The 18146-nt window shown below is 33.8% G+C and overlaps 2 protein-coding genes across 2 annotated transcripts; both read left to right on the forward strand.

The window, feature by feature from the left end:
- Positions 1-898: 898 nt before the first annotated feature.
- On the forward strand, positions 899-6387 carry LOC110670365 (multiple organellar RNA editing factor 8, chloroplastic/mitochondrial). Its single transcript, XM_058136340.1, has 4 exons — positions 899-1391; positions 4439-4536; positions 4632-4697; positions 5578-6387. Exons 1-4 carry the CDS (start codon positions 982-984, stop codon positions 6174-6176), a joined length of 1173 nt encoding a protein of 390 aa, XP_057992323.1. The 5' UTR covers positions 899-981; the 3' UTR covers positions 6177-6387.
- A 4110-nt stretch (positions 6388-10497) lies between these two features.
- On the forward strand, positions 10498-11314 carry LOC110670366 (ethylene-responsive transcription factor ERF098-like). Its single transcript, XM_021832395.2, has one exon. The coding sequence runs from the start codon at positions 10707-10709 to the stop codon at positions 11187-11189; it is 483 nt and encodes a 160-aa protein (XP_021688087.2). The 5' UTR covers positions 10498-10706; the 3' UTR covers positions 11190-11314.
- Positions 11315-18146: the final 6832 nt, after the last annotated feature.

Genomic DNA, 18146 nt, shown 5'->3' on the forward strand with positions numbered 1-18146 from the left:
CTTGAGATCTTCTAGTTCCCAGAAAGTGAGAATTATTTTTCTAACCTTTCAACTAAAGGAGGTAACTTCCTGAGCCTAATTCAAGGAAGTTGAATATAAAAATTATTTCTTCTAAAAATTTTTATTATATTTTTAATAATTTTTTTTATTACATTTTATTTATTATTATGTGAATATGAAATATGTTTCATTGAATTGAATGTTTAATGGAAATTTAACATTTGAAGTGAGGATATACTTCTACTACTCGAAAATTTAATATATTAATCTAACACATTCACAGAATTAAAAAATAACTTTTTAAAAATATATTAAAAATTAAATTTTCTAGAAAATAAGTAATTTTAAACCAAAATTTTCATTTTTTTCTATTATAAAACATCTCAAAACTAGGGTGACAATTGATTAAATTTTTATAAGTATTCGAATCGATCGAATTTTAATAAAATAAATTTAAATAGATTAATTTTGAAACAGGTTCAGATTTAAAAAATATAATAAATTTATATCGAATTGAAGTTTTACATGTTAGATATTTATTATCTGAATTATTTATATAAATATTTAATTAAATATAAAATATATTTTTTATAATAATATTTATAAATTTTTATATATTTTATTTTATATAAAATAAAATTTAAATATTTTATTAAATTTTTAAAAAGAAATTGTTAATTAAAATAAATTATATATATATATATATCATTATTTAAAATATATAAAAATAAATATATTTATATTTTTTTAAATAATAATAATTAAATTTAAAACAGGTCTATTCTTCCGGTTATTTAAAAATAAATTTTAATGAGATTTAAAAATGGTCCAGATTTTTGAGAATTTTAACAAGGCGCAATTTTTTTTTTTTTTAAATTCTCAAAACCCTATTTTCATTATCTCTTCGACTGTTCCTGATAAAACCCCGCGAAACGAATTCATTTCTCAGTCTCTCTGCTAGTGGTAGGGTATCATCAGAAAATGGCTGTTCGCCTCTTCACTCGCCCTGTACTCTGCAGGCCGACATCCTCCAACAAAACGCTAATTCTTTCTCTTCTCTCTCGCTCTTTATCTTCCCTCCCCACGACCAATCCTGTCTCTCGCTCTTTCTCTCTCCTCCGTGGTCTGCGGCCCCTCTCCGCCGCTGCCAGCTTCGCCTCCTTTAATCTTTCTCCTGCTCTAGCTACTCGGTCCTTCTCGACCCGGACTACAACGTCCTCGCTTAATGATCCGAGCCCTAACTGGTCTAACAGGCCTCCTAAAGAGACTATCTTGCTGGATGGATGCGACTTTGAACACTGGCTTGTGGTTATGGAGAAGCCAGAGGGCGATCCTACGAGGGATGAAATAATTGATAGCTATATCAAAACCCTGGCTATGGTTGTGGGCAGGTATGTTCTTTATTTCCCAATTTTTAAATAATGGTTTCTGTCATTTTGTTGTTTAATAGTTATTCTTGGTTGATTCGATTTCTGGTATTTGGTTTCCGTAAATGGGAAAAATTATTAGTTATTTTCTTTTCTATATAATTTCGGATCAATAATTTATATCTTTCCTCGTTCACAGGGAAATCAGTTGGGGTAGGATTGGACGAACCCACTTAGCTTAGTTTTGTAGCTTTTTTTAGTCGTAGTTCATCATTTGTTTTGTTTTTACAAGCTTTAATTCTTGGGCTTTTTGGTTTGTTACTAGTAGGACGTAGTATTACAATAACTATATCTATATCCCAATTTGCTTGATAATTCAAATGTGGAAGAATTATTACATAACTAGCGGAATGAAGCCTAACAGTTATATGCTTAAGAATATGAGGTAAAAGAAAGGAATCTAATTTCATTGAAATTACAGTATATACTTTTCTTTTTGTTGAAGATTCCTGTTGAAAGATAAATTTTTCAATTGTTAAAATATAAGATATATTAAGTTGCTGTGATAGTGGTGGAAATGTCTATTGTAAATGTAATGCTTAGCGGTGTTGTATTTGTATAGCCTTCTACTTTCTGAATGCTCCCCAATAGTAGGCTGAGCATTTGGTCGGTTCAGTTCCTAACCGAACTATCGAAATCTGAAAATATGAAAACCAAATTGAACCTATGTTTTAGTGTAAACTGAGCTGAAACAAATATTTCGGTTTGGTACATTGGCTTGAGCCTAATTGGACCTGCATTTATGGGCCTGTGTTTATGAGAATAATTCTCATATATGTTGCCAAACAATGAACAGCTTATAATTGGTTCCAAAAATCATAACCTGATAAGTGACAACTATCCAAATTGCACAAATATTGGTTGAATTTCAATATCATACATGTTGTAGCACTACAGCGCTTTGAGGTGCTGCTCATATTGCAAAAATTTCTGTACCTGAAGGTGCAGTACATCAATTTTGCTTGAATACAAGATCAAGAAAGAAATAAAACTAAAAAAGAATATAAATTTGTAGTTAAAAAAACCTAGAATTACCTAAAAAGGACCAACATGTGAACTCAATTCATCACACTTGAAAAAGCAAAATAACACTTGAAATCATCACGTATTTGAAATATAGTTATTAAAGGCATGTCTCAGGGACACAACGCACCAAGCTCTAACCCTATCGCCTCTACAATTGAAAAGTAGGTGACATTCACTAGACCCTTATGTGCCTATGCATGCGCCTTGTTCAAGCGCAAGGCTCTAGAAAGGCGCACATTTATTTCCACCTTTGGCAAGCACTTTCATTGATAAAAAGCACTTCTCAACTTAAAATTTGTTGATCTACCTGAATTCGATATTGATGCACAAGGAAGTTTTCGAAATTAGTATCGCTGGTGATAATTAGTCTTCAAAACTCATCAAACTACCACAACTACACCTATTTCAAGATCTATGCCAAAAGGAAAAAGAAAAAACATCATCCACTAACTTGAGAACTAAATAATACTTCTTTAGTTCTTAAAGGTGAGGAAGATAATGAAGATATTGATTTTGAAGATAAGTATCAAGATGATGAAGGTGTAGAAGAAGATCAAGAATATTATGATTCTACTCTTGATGGAGATTGAAGAGTAGTTATTTTATAATTGCTTGACTTTAGTTTTGAGACATTAAAAGACTATTCAAATTTTAATATATTAGTACTTGAATGCTTTTTAGTTATTATTATTTTTAGTTTTATGTTATTTAAAGTTTGATGCAATATTCAAATTTATTTGACTTTTATGAATTTTTTTTTTGTGCCTCACCTCACTTAGGTGCACGCATGCGCCTTGGCTCCAGGACCTCTTGGTGCCTTAGTGCGCCTTGAGCCTTTAATAACTATGATTTGAAAAAGAAAAAAATAACATGAATTTCTGAACTTGTCTCAAGTGTCTAGTAATCAGTTGTTTCAGGTGAACCAATGGCAATGATCCTCTATGTTGTTGTGCCCCTATTTGGGAGGAGATTGTACTCTTTGGTTCCTTTTTCCTTTGTTTGACCAGATACATGCATGCGTGGTGCTGAATTTTGGTGAGCTGAGTAACTTCTGCCTTGGCTCACTTCAACATTAAGAGGATAATGTTGTGATGAGCTAGGCCTTATCTTACTTTTACTGCTTCTGGTGTTACTTTTACGATCAGGGAGGCCATGATGAGGGAGGAGGGAGGGTTTAGAGAGGGAGGTGCAAGAGATGAGAGGGAAGGGCCAAGAGCTGTAAAAAAATTAGGGATTTTAATGGGCTTGGCATTTGGGGCCTTAAGACAAAACGGCAATACCTTGGGTAATAAAGGCAGCTGGATATATATGGCTAAAAACTTGTTGCGTTCCATTAGTTTGGTTTTTTGACAGAATTAACTGAACTAAAAAGACAAAAATTTTACATATCTATAACTGAACTGAAAAGACCAAAAAACTGAATAAGAATGGTTCAGTTCAGTTTTTTAGTTATAACTGAAGCTTGCTCGCCCCTACTTGCCGTTTGGTAAAAGTCTTTCCAGATTGATATTTACCCACTTGTAGAACAGCCATATGATATATTATGCTATCGTAGTCATTGCTTTTATGTTTTATCTGATACATTAAACCAGCCTCTCACTGTTGTATATGGGGCTTATGGATTGTTCATTCATATATACAGCTTTGGTGGTAGTGATTGCTGCATATCATCTTTGAAAGTAGTGTTTGTATTTTAATTTAAAGCAAGCAGTCAGCCAGTCTCAATTTGATGTTTGGGATCAGTATTAGGCTCTTCTTTAAAAATGATTCTTAAAATTATTTTACCATATCAGGGGATCACATTAGGCATGCTTTTGTTGGTCATGGGAAGTATAGGTTCTTATTTACATTTGTAGTTTACTTGTTTCTAGTTTATGCCTTCAGTATCTCGCTATGTGCCTGCCTTATTTCAGCTTGTTTGCTAAGCAAACTGGTCTGGCTATTAATAATACCATTGGTTTTATATTTGTGCGTTTGAATTGCAGTGAGGAAGAAGCAAGGAAGAAGATCTACTCAGTTTCAACTAGATGCTACTATGCTTTTGGAGCTCTCGTGTCTGAAGAGCTTTCTTACGAGATTAAAAGTATTTCTACCTTCCAAGTGTTAATTTTATGCTGTTAATGTTTGTATTGGCAGTATTTGAAATATATCTTATGTATTTTTCTTCCATCTTCTCAGAATTGCCCAGGGTTCGTTGGGTTCTTCCTGATTCATATTTGGATGTTAAGAACAAAGATTATGGAGGTGAGGTGTTTTCTTTTATTTCATGGCATAAGTGCTGCAGTAACCCATCTATATTGCTGTATTCAGTAGAGTAACTATTCATCTAGGAATTGAAGATATCTGTTGCATATTATCTTTAGTTTCCGTTTTCTTGGTTTTAAGAGGAATATTGTTGTCATTTACTTCGGTTTTGCAATTTGGTTTTCATAATTTTCAGGGCTTGCCAGTAATGATACTCTTGCTTTTAACTGCAATTAAGAATATTTTGTTATTCACTTGGTTATACTGATTCTATAATTGATTTATTAATATTGTGACAAAGACTTGGAAGGGTAAAGGCTGTGGAACTTTGTAGACAATGCTTTATGATTCATATCTTTCGGATTCTATTAATGTTGCGACGAAGATTTGGAAGGGTAAAAGCAGTGGAACTTAGTGGACAATGCTTTATGAACCATATCTTTGGGTGAGGATGGCTTGGTGTGTTTGAGCATCGGGTCCTGGGTGTGGAGTTTGTTAAAAACACAATGCTTGGTGCGGGATGGGCTACATGCTATTAATTGATTTCACTACCCACCTCATTTCTCTCTTAACACAGAATAAATTCATGTTCTTATGCGAAGCATACACCCTAAATTGAAGGTGCCTGCTTTGCATTCTTCTTTGAGGGACACAGATACATGGATCACTGCCTGCATCTTGACACCTTAGGATTTCTTATTCCTGCATTATACAGCTAAAATGTTTTATGCTGTATAGTCGAGTGAACTTTAGACTTTAGTGCCTCCTTAACTGGGTCTCCTCCTGTCATACTGATTCCGCTGCAGACGCACACACTTGCTCTTTGTTGTTATTGGCTATTACATGTAGTGCATGATATGAGCTTTTACACCTTTTATAGGGGAACCATTTATTGATGGCAAAGCTGTTCCCTATGATCCGAAGTACCATGAAGAATGGATGAGGAATAATGCCAGGGCAAATGAGAGAAATAGGCGCAACGATAGGCCTCGTAACTTTGACAGGTCAAGAAACTATGAAAGAAGAAGGGAAAATATGCAGAACAGAGATTTCCAGAACACAAGGGCAGCTCCAATGGACAATCAGGGCATGCAGAACCCCACATCCAACATGGCTGGAGTGCCACTGAGCAACATGAGTGGACCAGGTGGGCCGCCGCCACCACCACCTAACAACTATATGGGCAGACCACCCCCTAACAACTATATGCATGGGCCACCACCGCCGCCTCCCAACAACTATATGGGTGGGCCACAAAACATGGGAGGAATACCTCACAACAATTTTGGAGGCATGCCTCCCAATAACATGGGAGGAGTGCCTCAAAGTCCAGGATGGTCCAATAACATGCCTGGGAACATGCAGCATAACTTTCAGAATGGGCCCAACGATGGAGGCATGCCTCACCAAGGTGCACAGTCAAACTACCAGAATAACTACACTTCAAACAGGGATGGAAGCATGCCTGGTGGAGACTAGGCTTGAATGATATCGGAAGACGCTAGGCATGCTGTGTAGATATCCAAGGAAGATTTTTTTTTTTTTTTTGGTAATCTTCTCAAGGCTAATAGTCTTAATGTTCAGATTGGCTGATGATTTATTGATGTTTGCTTGTCATCATTGTTTGCATGGCGCTACTTGTGCTAATATTGAATTAAATGTCAGCTAAAATTTTAAGTAGAGGATTCAATCTGTATTGTGTCTCTCGCAACTTGCCCGTCGTATTAGGTGTGTATATGGTTTTTATGTCTCTTTGCTTGCTGCATGATTATATAGATTTTTTTTTTCTTTCCTTGCATACATGTATTTTGCCTCATTTATGTAGAGGAGAGAAATCTTAGAAACAGTTCATTTCAATTTAGTTAAAGCTTGTTTGGCAGACCATAGACATCAGTTGGGGACTGCTGAATTGTACAGGGACTAGGCTCATCATTTGGGATTGAGACATGCGTCTTGGAAAATTATTTTTTTTAAATACTGTTTTATATCTTCTTATTAATGCATTTAAGGTGTTTTTTTTCTCAGTAAAAACTTAAATAACAATGTTAAATAGATAATTACTGCAAAAGAGCATGGCTTTGGCCTATTCATATATCACAGAGCAAGAGAAATTCACCCTGTATTCTGGATTTGGTGGGTAAATTCATTTTTATATTCTGTATTTGGTGGATGTATTTAAGTAACATTTTCTTTTCAAGTTTTATTTTATGTTTATGTACCAGTCTTGTTGTTGCTACTGATTTTTGGTATGCATTCAACTTCAAGGGCTAATGGCATTCTCAATAGACAAGTGAGTTTGTTTTTACATTTTGTTGGTTAGGTTTTGAATTTTAAGACTATAGCATAAAGAAGATATTTCCTTCCTATGTGAATTTCTTGTTCTTGGTGTGGACAGTTTGCGTTTGATTAATTGAACAGATGAACTCGGTATATAATGGCTGCATTTGGAGTCGAAGTTGAAAGATAAAAAAATAAAAATTATTTTAATCGAAACAGCTAACTAAAACCGATACTCCACGCCTAAAAAACAAAAAGCCCAAAGCATGAGAGTAAATCCTATTGCACATCTGTGGTTACTCAGACAGCTGAACATCGAACAAAAATAATGGAACAAAGTAGCTCCACAGCTGCCAGTTCGGCCATCATCCAAGGGGAGACAACAAATATTGTAGATGCACAACCACGAGTTCCATTAACAAGCAAGGAGAAATCTTTCAGCCCAAAACCAAGTGGATTTTTCAGACAAAAACATATCAACCCTAGACTCAGTTGAAAGAAGAAAGCCGTCGACTATCAAAGAAAAACCAAATTCATATAGGTGCCGGATAAATTGAGAAAAGACATGACAAAAGTAGGTTTCTCATTTTCTTGCAGCCTAAGAACCCCTAAGATCTGCCTTTAAAGGTGCTGACGACCCTTGTATTAAAGAAGAACCAAATTCATTGCATAAGTTGATTGATGAAAATAAAGATTCGCGTGTATATAAGTATGCACATAAGACGAACATAAGCTTCGAAACCAACCATTCAACAGAGGATTATTTTTACTTTTTTCATCTATCCAACGTTTGCACTTACGTTTATAGATGTTATAATTAATTAAATTAAATTCTTATAAAAATTTTGTTTTCAAATAAAGGATAAGTAATTATAAGTGTGAAAAAAAATATCAGATAATTTCTTTTTAATAATTTTATAATTAGATTTGATAAGCCTTCGTGATAGATTGTGTTAAATATATGATATTATAATGGATGTATTATAGGAAGTTGGATTTTCTTTCATTTTGATGAAGTGATCATGGAAGTCAAATTTTACAACTTTTTCTATGTGTAATTAACCAATAGCATTTTATAGACATTGCGTTCTTCCTTATATTGCTTGTCATATATAGGATTTATTTGTTTGGAGTATTAATAGTATTTGAAGTTTTTATTATTAATAAATAAAGGAGAAAATGGTCTTTTTAAGTTAATCCCCACCCTTTTGAGATTAAATTCAATGCTTAAAATCATTAAAAGGAATCTAATATATATATATATATATATATATATATAAAAGTGAATTATACAGATTATATATAGTCTCTTAACGACTATAGTCTCTTACTTTGATGGTTATTTCATTTTTTAATTTATTAAAATAAAATTTCTCAAATTTTAGCATTGTTACTGAAAAAATCTTTTTAATATATAATAATATATAGATTTTTTGCTATATATTTTTTTAATTAATACTTAACTGAAATACATTTATAAATTATTAATTATTATTATTATATAAAAAGCTAAAATATTGATAAAATATAATATATATTATAAAATATTATTTTAAAATTTATTATTATATTATTATTATTTTATAAATGGTTACAATTTTAATTTAACTAATAATAAATAACACATACTTATTTAATAATTTTATTAATAAATTTAGTTAAGATAAAATAATTTTAATGATAATAATTATTAATTAATTAATTATAAAAATAAGAGAAAAAAAAAGGATAAAGAGTAATTTAATTCTTTTTTAATCTAAAAATATGTTATTAGAAGTTAAGGGATTTTTTTTTCTGAAATAAAATTAAAATTGATGAATTTTATTTAAATTGAATTTGAGTAATTAAAATGAAATAATTATATAAGTTGAGAAATGATTAGTGCAATTTATTTCATAAAAAATATTTTTTTACTATAAAATAATTAAAATAATATTTATAAAAGAAAGTCCTTATAACTTACAACAATCTCACCTGAATTATTATTATTTTTAAAGCAAATGTAAATTTTATTCCATTTATTTAGAATTATGCAGTCAACATTTCTTGAGGAAACCTTTGTTTGTGATGTTGACGAGCTCTTTTAAATTGGAATTGTTATCAGGAAAAAAAAAAACATTTACTATTATTATCCATCGGAAAAAAAAAAAAGAATAAATTATGTCGGAGATGGAAACTTGGTCCGCAAAACTACAAGCCGTCACAGACAATTCTACTTTGTCGTCTATAGCCATTGGCTGATTATTTAAGTAATTTTTAATTAATTCAACTTAAACCACTAAAGGTAGCTATATTTTATTCTATTATTTATTAGAATATATTTAATATAAATTTAATTTTATATAAAAAATTATTTAATAATTATTAAATTAAATATATATAATACTTAAATTTGTATATAAATATTTAATTTAATTTAATAATTATAAACCCATGTTCACATAAATTTGACCTTATCCATTAATTATTTCGTGTCTACACTTTGTTAGTTTCCCTTTCGGGAAGGCTTTAATTCAAATAATTTTTTATTCATTTGAAAACTGGTTGTAGTATGTGTTATGCTCAGCAGCCACAGCCCAAATAATTTTTCATTTTAATCTTTTTAAAAATTAAAAATTTATGAGAATTTAAGTCAATTATTTTCACTCTAAATTATACATTTAATCAATGAATTCTTACACAAATTACATGTAAATGGTGTCATTCTAGAAGATCATATTGATTTTTGAATTTTGATACACAGAATCCATAAAAACAAAATTAAGTAAATAATAATTAAAGAATATAGATAATATAGTTGCCTAGCTAGCTAGGACAATCTGATTTATAAGATGCGATTGTGTTAGTGTTGGTAGTGATTTATTAAATTTTGAATTTATTTTATATATATTTTATCAATCATTAAGGAAAAATAATTAAATTATTATTATTTTAAAAATGAATAATTTTTTTTCATTGATCTATATATGATTCTAATTAATTGATCGAGTTAAATTAAAATTATTTAATGATAGAACTATATCAATAATTAATTGAGTATGAAAGGAGGTTTACGTTTTTACAACTATATTTATTTTTTATTTTTAAATATTTTTGATAATATCAATAGGTATCTTATATTGATTAAAGTGTTTGTATTATATATAAGACTTATCTGTTTTTGTCTGAACATAAGAGATATGTTATTCTACATTAATTTAAAATAAAATATTTATACTAAAATTTAATATATTTTCTCTACATAAATATTTAATTTTGTATATTAATAAATATTTATGTATATTAATTAAAAGCGATTGCCCATGGATTAATTGAACATCTTATGAAAAGAAACAAAATCCAATTAAGTAAGTGAAAACCTCAGCATCCACATATGAAAATATAATGAATTGCCCAAGTGCATTGAACATAATCTTAAGATGAAAAAGGTTCATCATAAATAATATATATTCTTAATTGAACATAATTAAAGACCAAAATTTCTATTTGCATTTGCCTACAAGAAGGAATAAGGAGAAGAAAGAAGAAGTTTCCTTGCAAGTACCCAAGATTCCGACCGTCAAAGGAGACCCTCTTTTTCTTGTAGAAAACAAAACAATGTTTCTTTATATTTTTATATAATTACTATTATCAATATTTGCTCCAAAACGTGCCATTGTTTGCCACCAGAATTGAAATCAAAGACCGTTTAGTTAGTTCCTCTACCTCCATCACTGCCTGAAAAACAAGAATATGGAAGAAGCATCTCAAGCAGGGAACAAGAGTACAAAGAAGCAACATAGGGCAACCGGAGAGCCTCGGTACAGGGGGATTCGCCGACGGCCTTGGGGGAAGTTTGCTGCAGAGATACGTGACCCAACAAGGAACGGTGCACGCCGCTGGCTAGGAACGTTTGAGACGGAGGAGGAGGCTGCCAGAGCTTATGATAGAGCTGCTTTTGCTTTTCGTGGTCATTTGGCCATTCTCAACTTCCCAAATGAATACCAATACCACAGCCTTACCTCTCCACCATCATTTGCTTCTTCTTCTGCTGCTTCTTCTTCTTCTTATTCTTCCTCCTCCTCCTCCTCCTCCTCCTCCTCCTCCTGCTCTGCTCCTCCTGCCAGTTACGGCCTGGCGGGTTCTTCTGGAGGGCAGGAAGTAATAGAGTTTGAGTATTTGGATAACAAATTGTTAGAGGATCTTCTTGAGTTTCAAGAGGGTAGGCAACAGTAAGGCTTATTAATGCGTAATTAGTGTGTTTTGAGTATCCAGAAATGTAATTCACTTCAGTTTTAGGCATTAATGATTGTTTGATTGTAAAATTAAATTTTAAGAAATGCATTTCCATTATTTATCCATTTACTTATTCATTCAAGAAACGCACTTTCAAGAAATGCATTTCCATTTCTGTTTACGTTGAAAAATCTGAAACGGAAAGGTATAGAAAATGTTAGATTCGATGGTATGTTGATCATAACAGTAATTGAAGGTCTGGAAAGGTCTTCTTGAACTTGTTGACAAACTTATGTGACGTTTATGTCACAGACGCCTCAGCCCAGCACTAGAACGCCAATTTCCAATAACACTAAAGCGTTTCAATTGTCTGCTATATACATTTATAAATGAAGCAAAAGCAACCTCATGCTCCTACCTTGCTTTGGCATTTTGCTAATAGACACAATGAATGAAAAAGGAAAAAATAAATTATTAATATACATTCAATAAATATTTGATAAAAGGCTATGTAAGATATTTTTTAAGAAATAATAAATTAATAAAAATTATATATATATATATATATATATAAGTGAGTCGTCTAAAAATTATAATTACTAAATAAATTTTTTTTAAATTTAGTAATTATTTTTATTTATATATAATTTATTTATTAATTTATCATTCCATTCCATGTGAATATGCTTATATTGTATTATATAGTTATTTAAATCCTACAAAATTTACGAGGCTTATCTCTATAAGCAATTGCTTAGAAGAGAGTATTGATACAATAAATTTTATATTTTCGTATATGAATATATTCTCAAAAAAAAAATGACATTCTCATCGATATAAGACCTTTTTTTAACCTTCTAATCAACATATCAGAATTTGGTACATCATGTCAATGATAATAATAATTTTTTTTATTAAATATATCTATTATTTATCAATCACTTATAAATATTTTAATTAAATATATAATTATTTATCAGTTAATTTTTATAAATTAAGTCGATTACCTTTTTAATTTTTTTAATTTGGAGAAGTTAACGACTGCTAATTGACCCTATTGCATGGCAGCAATCTAGCGTTTATCGGATCAGATCTCCATAGAGATTAATAATTATTTATAAAAATTTACGAAAAAGGGGAACTAAATATTCAACGTGCTGAAGAAGCTGATGGTGGAGATAGTTTTAGATTTGGACTGGTGCAACTTATATGTGTGGCTGGTGACGGCTGAGCAGTGGAGAGGACCACTTTTCAATTCTTAACTATTTTTCAAATTTCATATTCTTTTTGGTTCCAATGAGATTGATGCCGTGGTGAGGTTTCTCCACTTTGTTTAAGCATAATTAATTCTCAATTGGAAATGTGAAATAATTAGATTCATTAGATTACGCTTTTTTAATATTTATTAACTTTATGTGGTACATATATTACACCTTTTTTATTTTATTATTAATTTATAAATATTTAATTTTTATCAAAAATATAATTATTTAATTTTTTTTATTTAAATTCAATTTACTATAAATTTAAAATATAAAATATATAATAAAATTTATTTTATAAATACATAAATTTATATATTTATTTTTTAAATCTATGAAATTCAATCTAAATAATAAAAAAAAAAAAGACAAATCAGGAAAAAGACTTTTCATTTGTATATGTGGAAATTTTTTTGTATTGCTTGTATGAAGTTAACAAAATCACACCATAATTTATATATAATCCATTAGAAATGGGCTAATTATTAGTTATACTTGGTGCACTAAAAAATAGTACTTCCTCTCTCACAGAAAGTGAGTCCTTCTTTTCATATAAGAAGTGAGTTTTATATGATTGTGAGATAAGATATATGTACACCGAATATACCTAATAATTCCTCAAAAAAATGGGAGGGAGACCCACGTCTAAGTAGAGAGAGAAAAGCTATAATAAATCCCCACAGAAGAAGAATGAGACTCTTTGTCTCAAAGGAAAACCCACCAGAGAAGATTTCTCTCAATAAACACTTTCAAACAAATATTGTTGCTGAAAGTAATTATAGATTTATTTATTTATATATTAGCGTATGTAAATTTTTTTTCCTTTATTAGTAAATATATTAATTTATTTTATAAAATAAAAAACCTAATATATAATACACCCTTAAACTTAATTAAAATATACATTGGCATCTAAATTTTATTTAACCTATTATTATTATTTTTGAATATGGGTTATTTACATATTTTTTGTTTTTGTTGCAATCAAATGATAAGATGAGTCAATTTATTATAAATTTAATGATTTAATAATTAATTAATTGATTTTATAATATAATATTATAGTTTAAAATTCAATGTTGTATGGACTGAGAAGAGGAAGGAGAGATTCTCCAACCTGAGCATCTTCAGGTAAAGTGGATATTTCTACGAGATTATCAATTCTGGAAGATAGTGTTCTTCGAAGTGGTGAAGAGAAAGAAAGAGAAGAGGTGAGATTAACAATCTCAGAGGGAGAAGGGGTTTGGATATGAGTTTCAGAAACAGGGTTAGGTGTTTGACAAGCCATATTTGGTACGTGGCGTTGTGGCCAGAGATCGCTCTACCTTCTAGGAAGGAATTAAGCAGTTACTCCAAGATAAGCAGGGAGCCCTTACCACTCATATAATGAACTCATGCTATGCCTCTTCCCTATCCATAGGTACTCTCTGGCTGTGCCCTTTTGTTCATTATACAAGTGATAATGGGACCGTCGCACCTTAATGTCAAAACAAAGATATTTCTGATACACAGGATCCTCTTAAAGAGGCAAGTGTAGAGCATACGTATCTCTGGTTATAAGAGTATGATACACATTCAAAGATTTTCAGAGAGAAGGAGAAGAGTTTAGAAAGCCATAGAAGAGAACTTCAGAGAATATTATTGAAAGAAAACTGAGTCTGAACACAACTGAAGAGAGCAACTCCTTATATAGGCGAGGAGGCTCTTAACATAACAGGCAACCGGTTAGAAACTGGCTACCGACACTCTTAAAGCAACATAAAGAAAAGCAAAATAAAGACAGATACATTATTACATTATTGACTGTCAAACTTTTTAACTTTTATCATGGAGTGGCAGACAGATTAAGGGTGTCAAAGTCAGAGTCATCAGAGTCGATTCCAAAAAAGTCCTTTGGCCATTGTCGGTGTACAGGAGATGGTGGGTCAGCACTCTGAATGGCATCTCGTGACTCTGTGTCCATTGGATCCTGGGAATCTTGCCACATGGGATGGGTCCAGTCAATGGGTTCATCAGTGAGAGACCGGATGGGACCAAGTGATGTACAATTCACATGGGGAGGCACGGGGCAATAATAGCTGTTGATTTCACAGAGGTACTCAGCTAGTTGCTTTCTCAAGGGTCCCATGGCATCTTTGTCAATAATTGACCCTTCGTAAGTCCTCCACTCATATTCAGTATTCTGGGTCCAGAGGAGTCCATCGGGCCTTCTAGAGAAAGGCCTGTGAAAAATGAACAGGGTTCTGATGTTGGGCTGAGCAGCAATGGGCCTGTCTTCTATTCCATGGGTATCTATGATGCGTTTCAGGCTGTAGCGCCATGCTGAAATGGGCTTGAACCATTCTAGAAACCTGGACAGGAGAGTCCTGTTAGTATTGTTCATAACATACTGATACAGGGCCAGGAGCGGGAATTCCAGTCCTGTGGAATAGAGTGTAACCATGCACCAGAGGAGCCATAGTTCTTCTAGGATGAGTTCTCTGCCAGGTTGGATACTGAAACAGGTGAGGAAAGGGTTGTCAGGGATAAAGACAGTCGAGGAGGGGAGTAATCCCCTAAGGGTGTTTCTTGCACTCAGGTAATGAAACAGATGATCTCTTGTGAACTTAGCCATCTTTGTGATAGGCTGGTTGGGTGAGCATCCAGGAGGAAAACTGTCTGGAGTAGGAACCAGGAAATTGTGCATCGGAGAAGGAGTATGAGGAGAGGAAGAGGATGATGCCATGAGGATTAAAGGAAGTGTGGAGAAAGACTGAATCAGGTGGAGGTTTTTAGGCCTGGATAGGAGGTCAGGAACCAAGTTGTGTTTTCCTTTGATATGCTGAACTGAGAATTTATACTTGGCGAACCAATCCTTAAGCCTCAGTAATTGTGGTTCAGGAAGAGACTTGTTCTTGAAGTCTAGAACCTTTGGGAAAGATGAGCTGTCCATAACCACAGTGAAGTGGTGGCCAATCAGATGAAATTCGAATCTCTTTATCCCATTTTTGACAGCAAATATCTCTTTATAGACTGAATGATAATGTTTCTGAGGTTCTGGGAACTCTCCACTAGCATGTCCGCATATATGCTTTTCTCCTTGAATTTCTTCGATGAGGACTGCACCCCAGTGGGTGTCACTAGCATCAGTCTGAAGGATGCGGTGTCCAATGCTGGGAATTTTTAGTGGTGGCGGGTTTAAAGCCACTTCTTTTAATTTTTTGACTGCACATGTCTGTTCTTCCCTCCATGGTGGGGAATCCTTTTTAAGCATCTTTGACAGCTGGCAAGTGTGGGCGGCCACATGCGGGATAAACTTCCTGATGTAATTGATAATACCAAGGAACTGTTGTATTTGTTTTACTGTCAAGTCCTTATCAGGAAACTTCAGTAATTCTTCTGCAATGTGAGGTCCCGGTTGGTATTTTCCATCCTTGAATCTCATTCCAAGGAAGTCGATATCAGTTTGGGCCAGTGAGCTCTTCTTTTCTGATAGCATAATTCCATAGGAATCCACCAATTGTTGGAATGTGGAGAGGAGTGCCCTATGGGTTGTAACATCTTTGGAGAAGAGAAGGATATCGTCTATATAAATAAGAGCACTATGCAGTATGGGCTCGAATATCCTTGTCATGGCCTTTTGGAAAACTGATGGGGCCGTCTTAAGGCCGAATGGAAGGACTGTCCATTGGTATTGGGCCGTAGGAATGCAGAAGGCAGTCTTGGGCCTATCAGAGGGATTAATACCCAATTGCCAAAAACCGGCTTTAAGGTCAAACTTGGAGAAAATATGGGCTTCGTGTAGTTGAGTGAACAAGGCTTCAGGCTTTGGTAATGGGAACTTGTCATCTTGGAGGAAATGATTCAGAGGCTTGTAATCTATGACAAGCCTTTTCTTCCCTCTTAGTCGTTCCGATCTTTTTTCAACATAAAAGGCCTGGCAGGCCCATTGGGAGGAAGTGGGTTCTATGAGGCCTTGTTGGAGAAGCTGTCTGCACTCTTCTTGGGCTAAAGCCAAGTCTGTAGGATTCATTCCCGGGTGTGAAGCCTTTGTCGGATTGATATCCTCATTGAGTTTGAACGGAAGACTGACAAAGAATTTCGGGTTTTTCCATAGCGGATGGTGATGGTAAAAATGTGCATGGGAGTCAGCACAGGACCTTAAAAGGAGCTCCTTGTGCTCTTGGAATTCAGCTGAGGCATCAGCCAGAGAATATAACCTTGGGACAGAAGTAAATGGCTGAAAATTTCTCTTATATTTCAATCCTGTGGGGAGGATCTTCAAATGCTTTGCCTGTTGATACAAGTCAAAGCCTATTAGCAAATCCTTGTCAGGAAGATCCGACCCGATGACCTTAGTCCAAAGGATACAAGTGGGGAAGAACTGGATTCCAATTGGGTGCTTAGTGATAAGGCTAGTTTTGAAAACATTTCCATCTGCAGCCTTAAAGTATTCTTCATGAGGGACCCAGTATTCTGAGGGTAAGATGGCTGGGTTCATCATACTCTTGTGAGCCCCGGTATCCAGGAAGCCAATGACACTAATGGGCCGTTCATACTTACTGGGAAGAATATGAATCGGGACTAAAGGAATTGGAATAGTGTCTGGGCCATAAGTGGATTGGGAAGATTGGATATGTTGGGCCAGGTAAGACGGGTAATGGGCTTGATCCGAATCGGATTCTTCCAAGTGATTGAGTAATCTTCTTACATTCCAATGTCCATTCCAAGGGCAAAGCGTATCTTCATCGGGCTCATCCTGCTCGAGAGAACAAGGATTCGACATCATCATGCTCAGGGAGATGTGAGAAGCCTGTTGTATGTGTTGTAATAACTTAACTGCCTTATTGGGGTTCTTAGGGCAGTTCTTGGCATAGTGGCCTCGTTTGCCACAGATATAGCATCTGTCAGACTTCTTTGTACCCGTCCTTTTCTTTCGGAAGTATCTTACTGACCTTCTTCCTTTCTTTTGCTTGAAAGGGGGTTTGAATTCAGAGGGATGCTTCTTGTAATGTGCTTTCTTCTTTGGTTTGCATTCACAGTTCTTTTCCTTGCATTTAATGGCAAGGTGAGACTTCTGGCATACATTCTTCAAAGCTTTGCTGTTGTCAATGATATCTTTGAACAACTTCTGTTGTTCACACATTTTGTCAAGACAGGCCAGAGTCATTTGATGAATTTCCCCTATAGTGATAGCATTCATTGCTCTTCTGGTAGCAGCAATACTTCTGTGGAGTTCTGGTTGTAATGCTTCTGGCAATGAGGTAATGTAGGTATGCCTGAGGTTGACATCATTATATCCATTAAGCAGATAATAGCGTTGAGTCATGCGCTGGTAGTGTCTCTCAATGTCTGATCTTTTTAAAGAACAGCAGCGCATATCAAAGAACTCTTGTCTTAACTGCTTGCTGTATAAAGATGCATCTCCAAGAAACTCAGCAAAGAGAGCGTTGATTGCTTGTAAGGGAGTCAGGTGGCAAAATTGAGCTTTCTGATATTCTCCAATGGAGGAAAACCAGTCTTGCAATGTGCCAACAGTTCGAGAGATAAATTCTCTGAGTATAGTGTGGGAGTCAGCACCTTCCCGGAGCATTTGAACATCAAGCCAAGCTTAAAATTCTGCAAGGCGATCTCTCCACCTTGATGGGGGAACATCATCTAAGGTGAACCATGGGCCTGAACTGGGCCTGGGCTGTTGTGGAGCGCCTGGTAGTCC

This window comes from Hevea brasiliensis, chromosome 15 (genome assembly GCF_030052815.1).
Source record: "Hevea brasiliensis isolate MT/VB/25A 57/8 chromosome 15, ASM3005281v1, whole genome shotgun sequence".
Classification (NCBI taxonomy): Eukaryota; Viridiplantae; Streptophyta; class Magnoliopsida; order Malpighiales; family Euphorbiaceae; genus Hevea; species Hevea brasiliensis.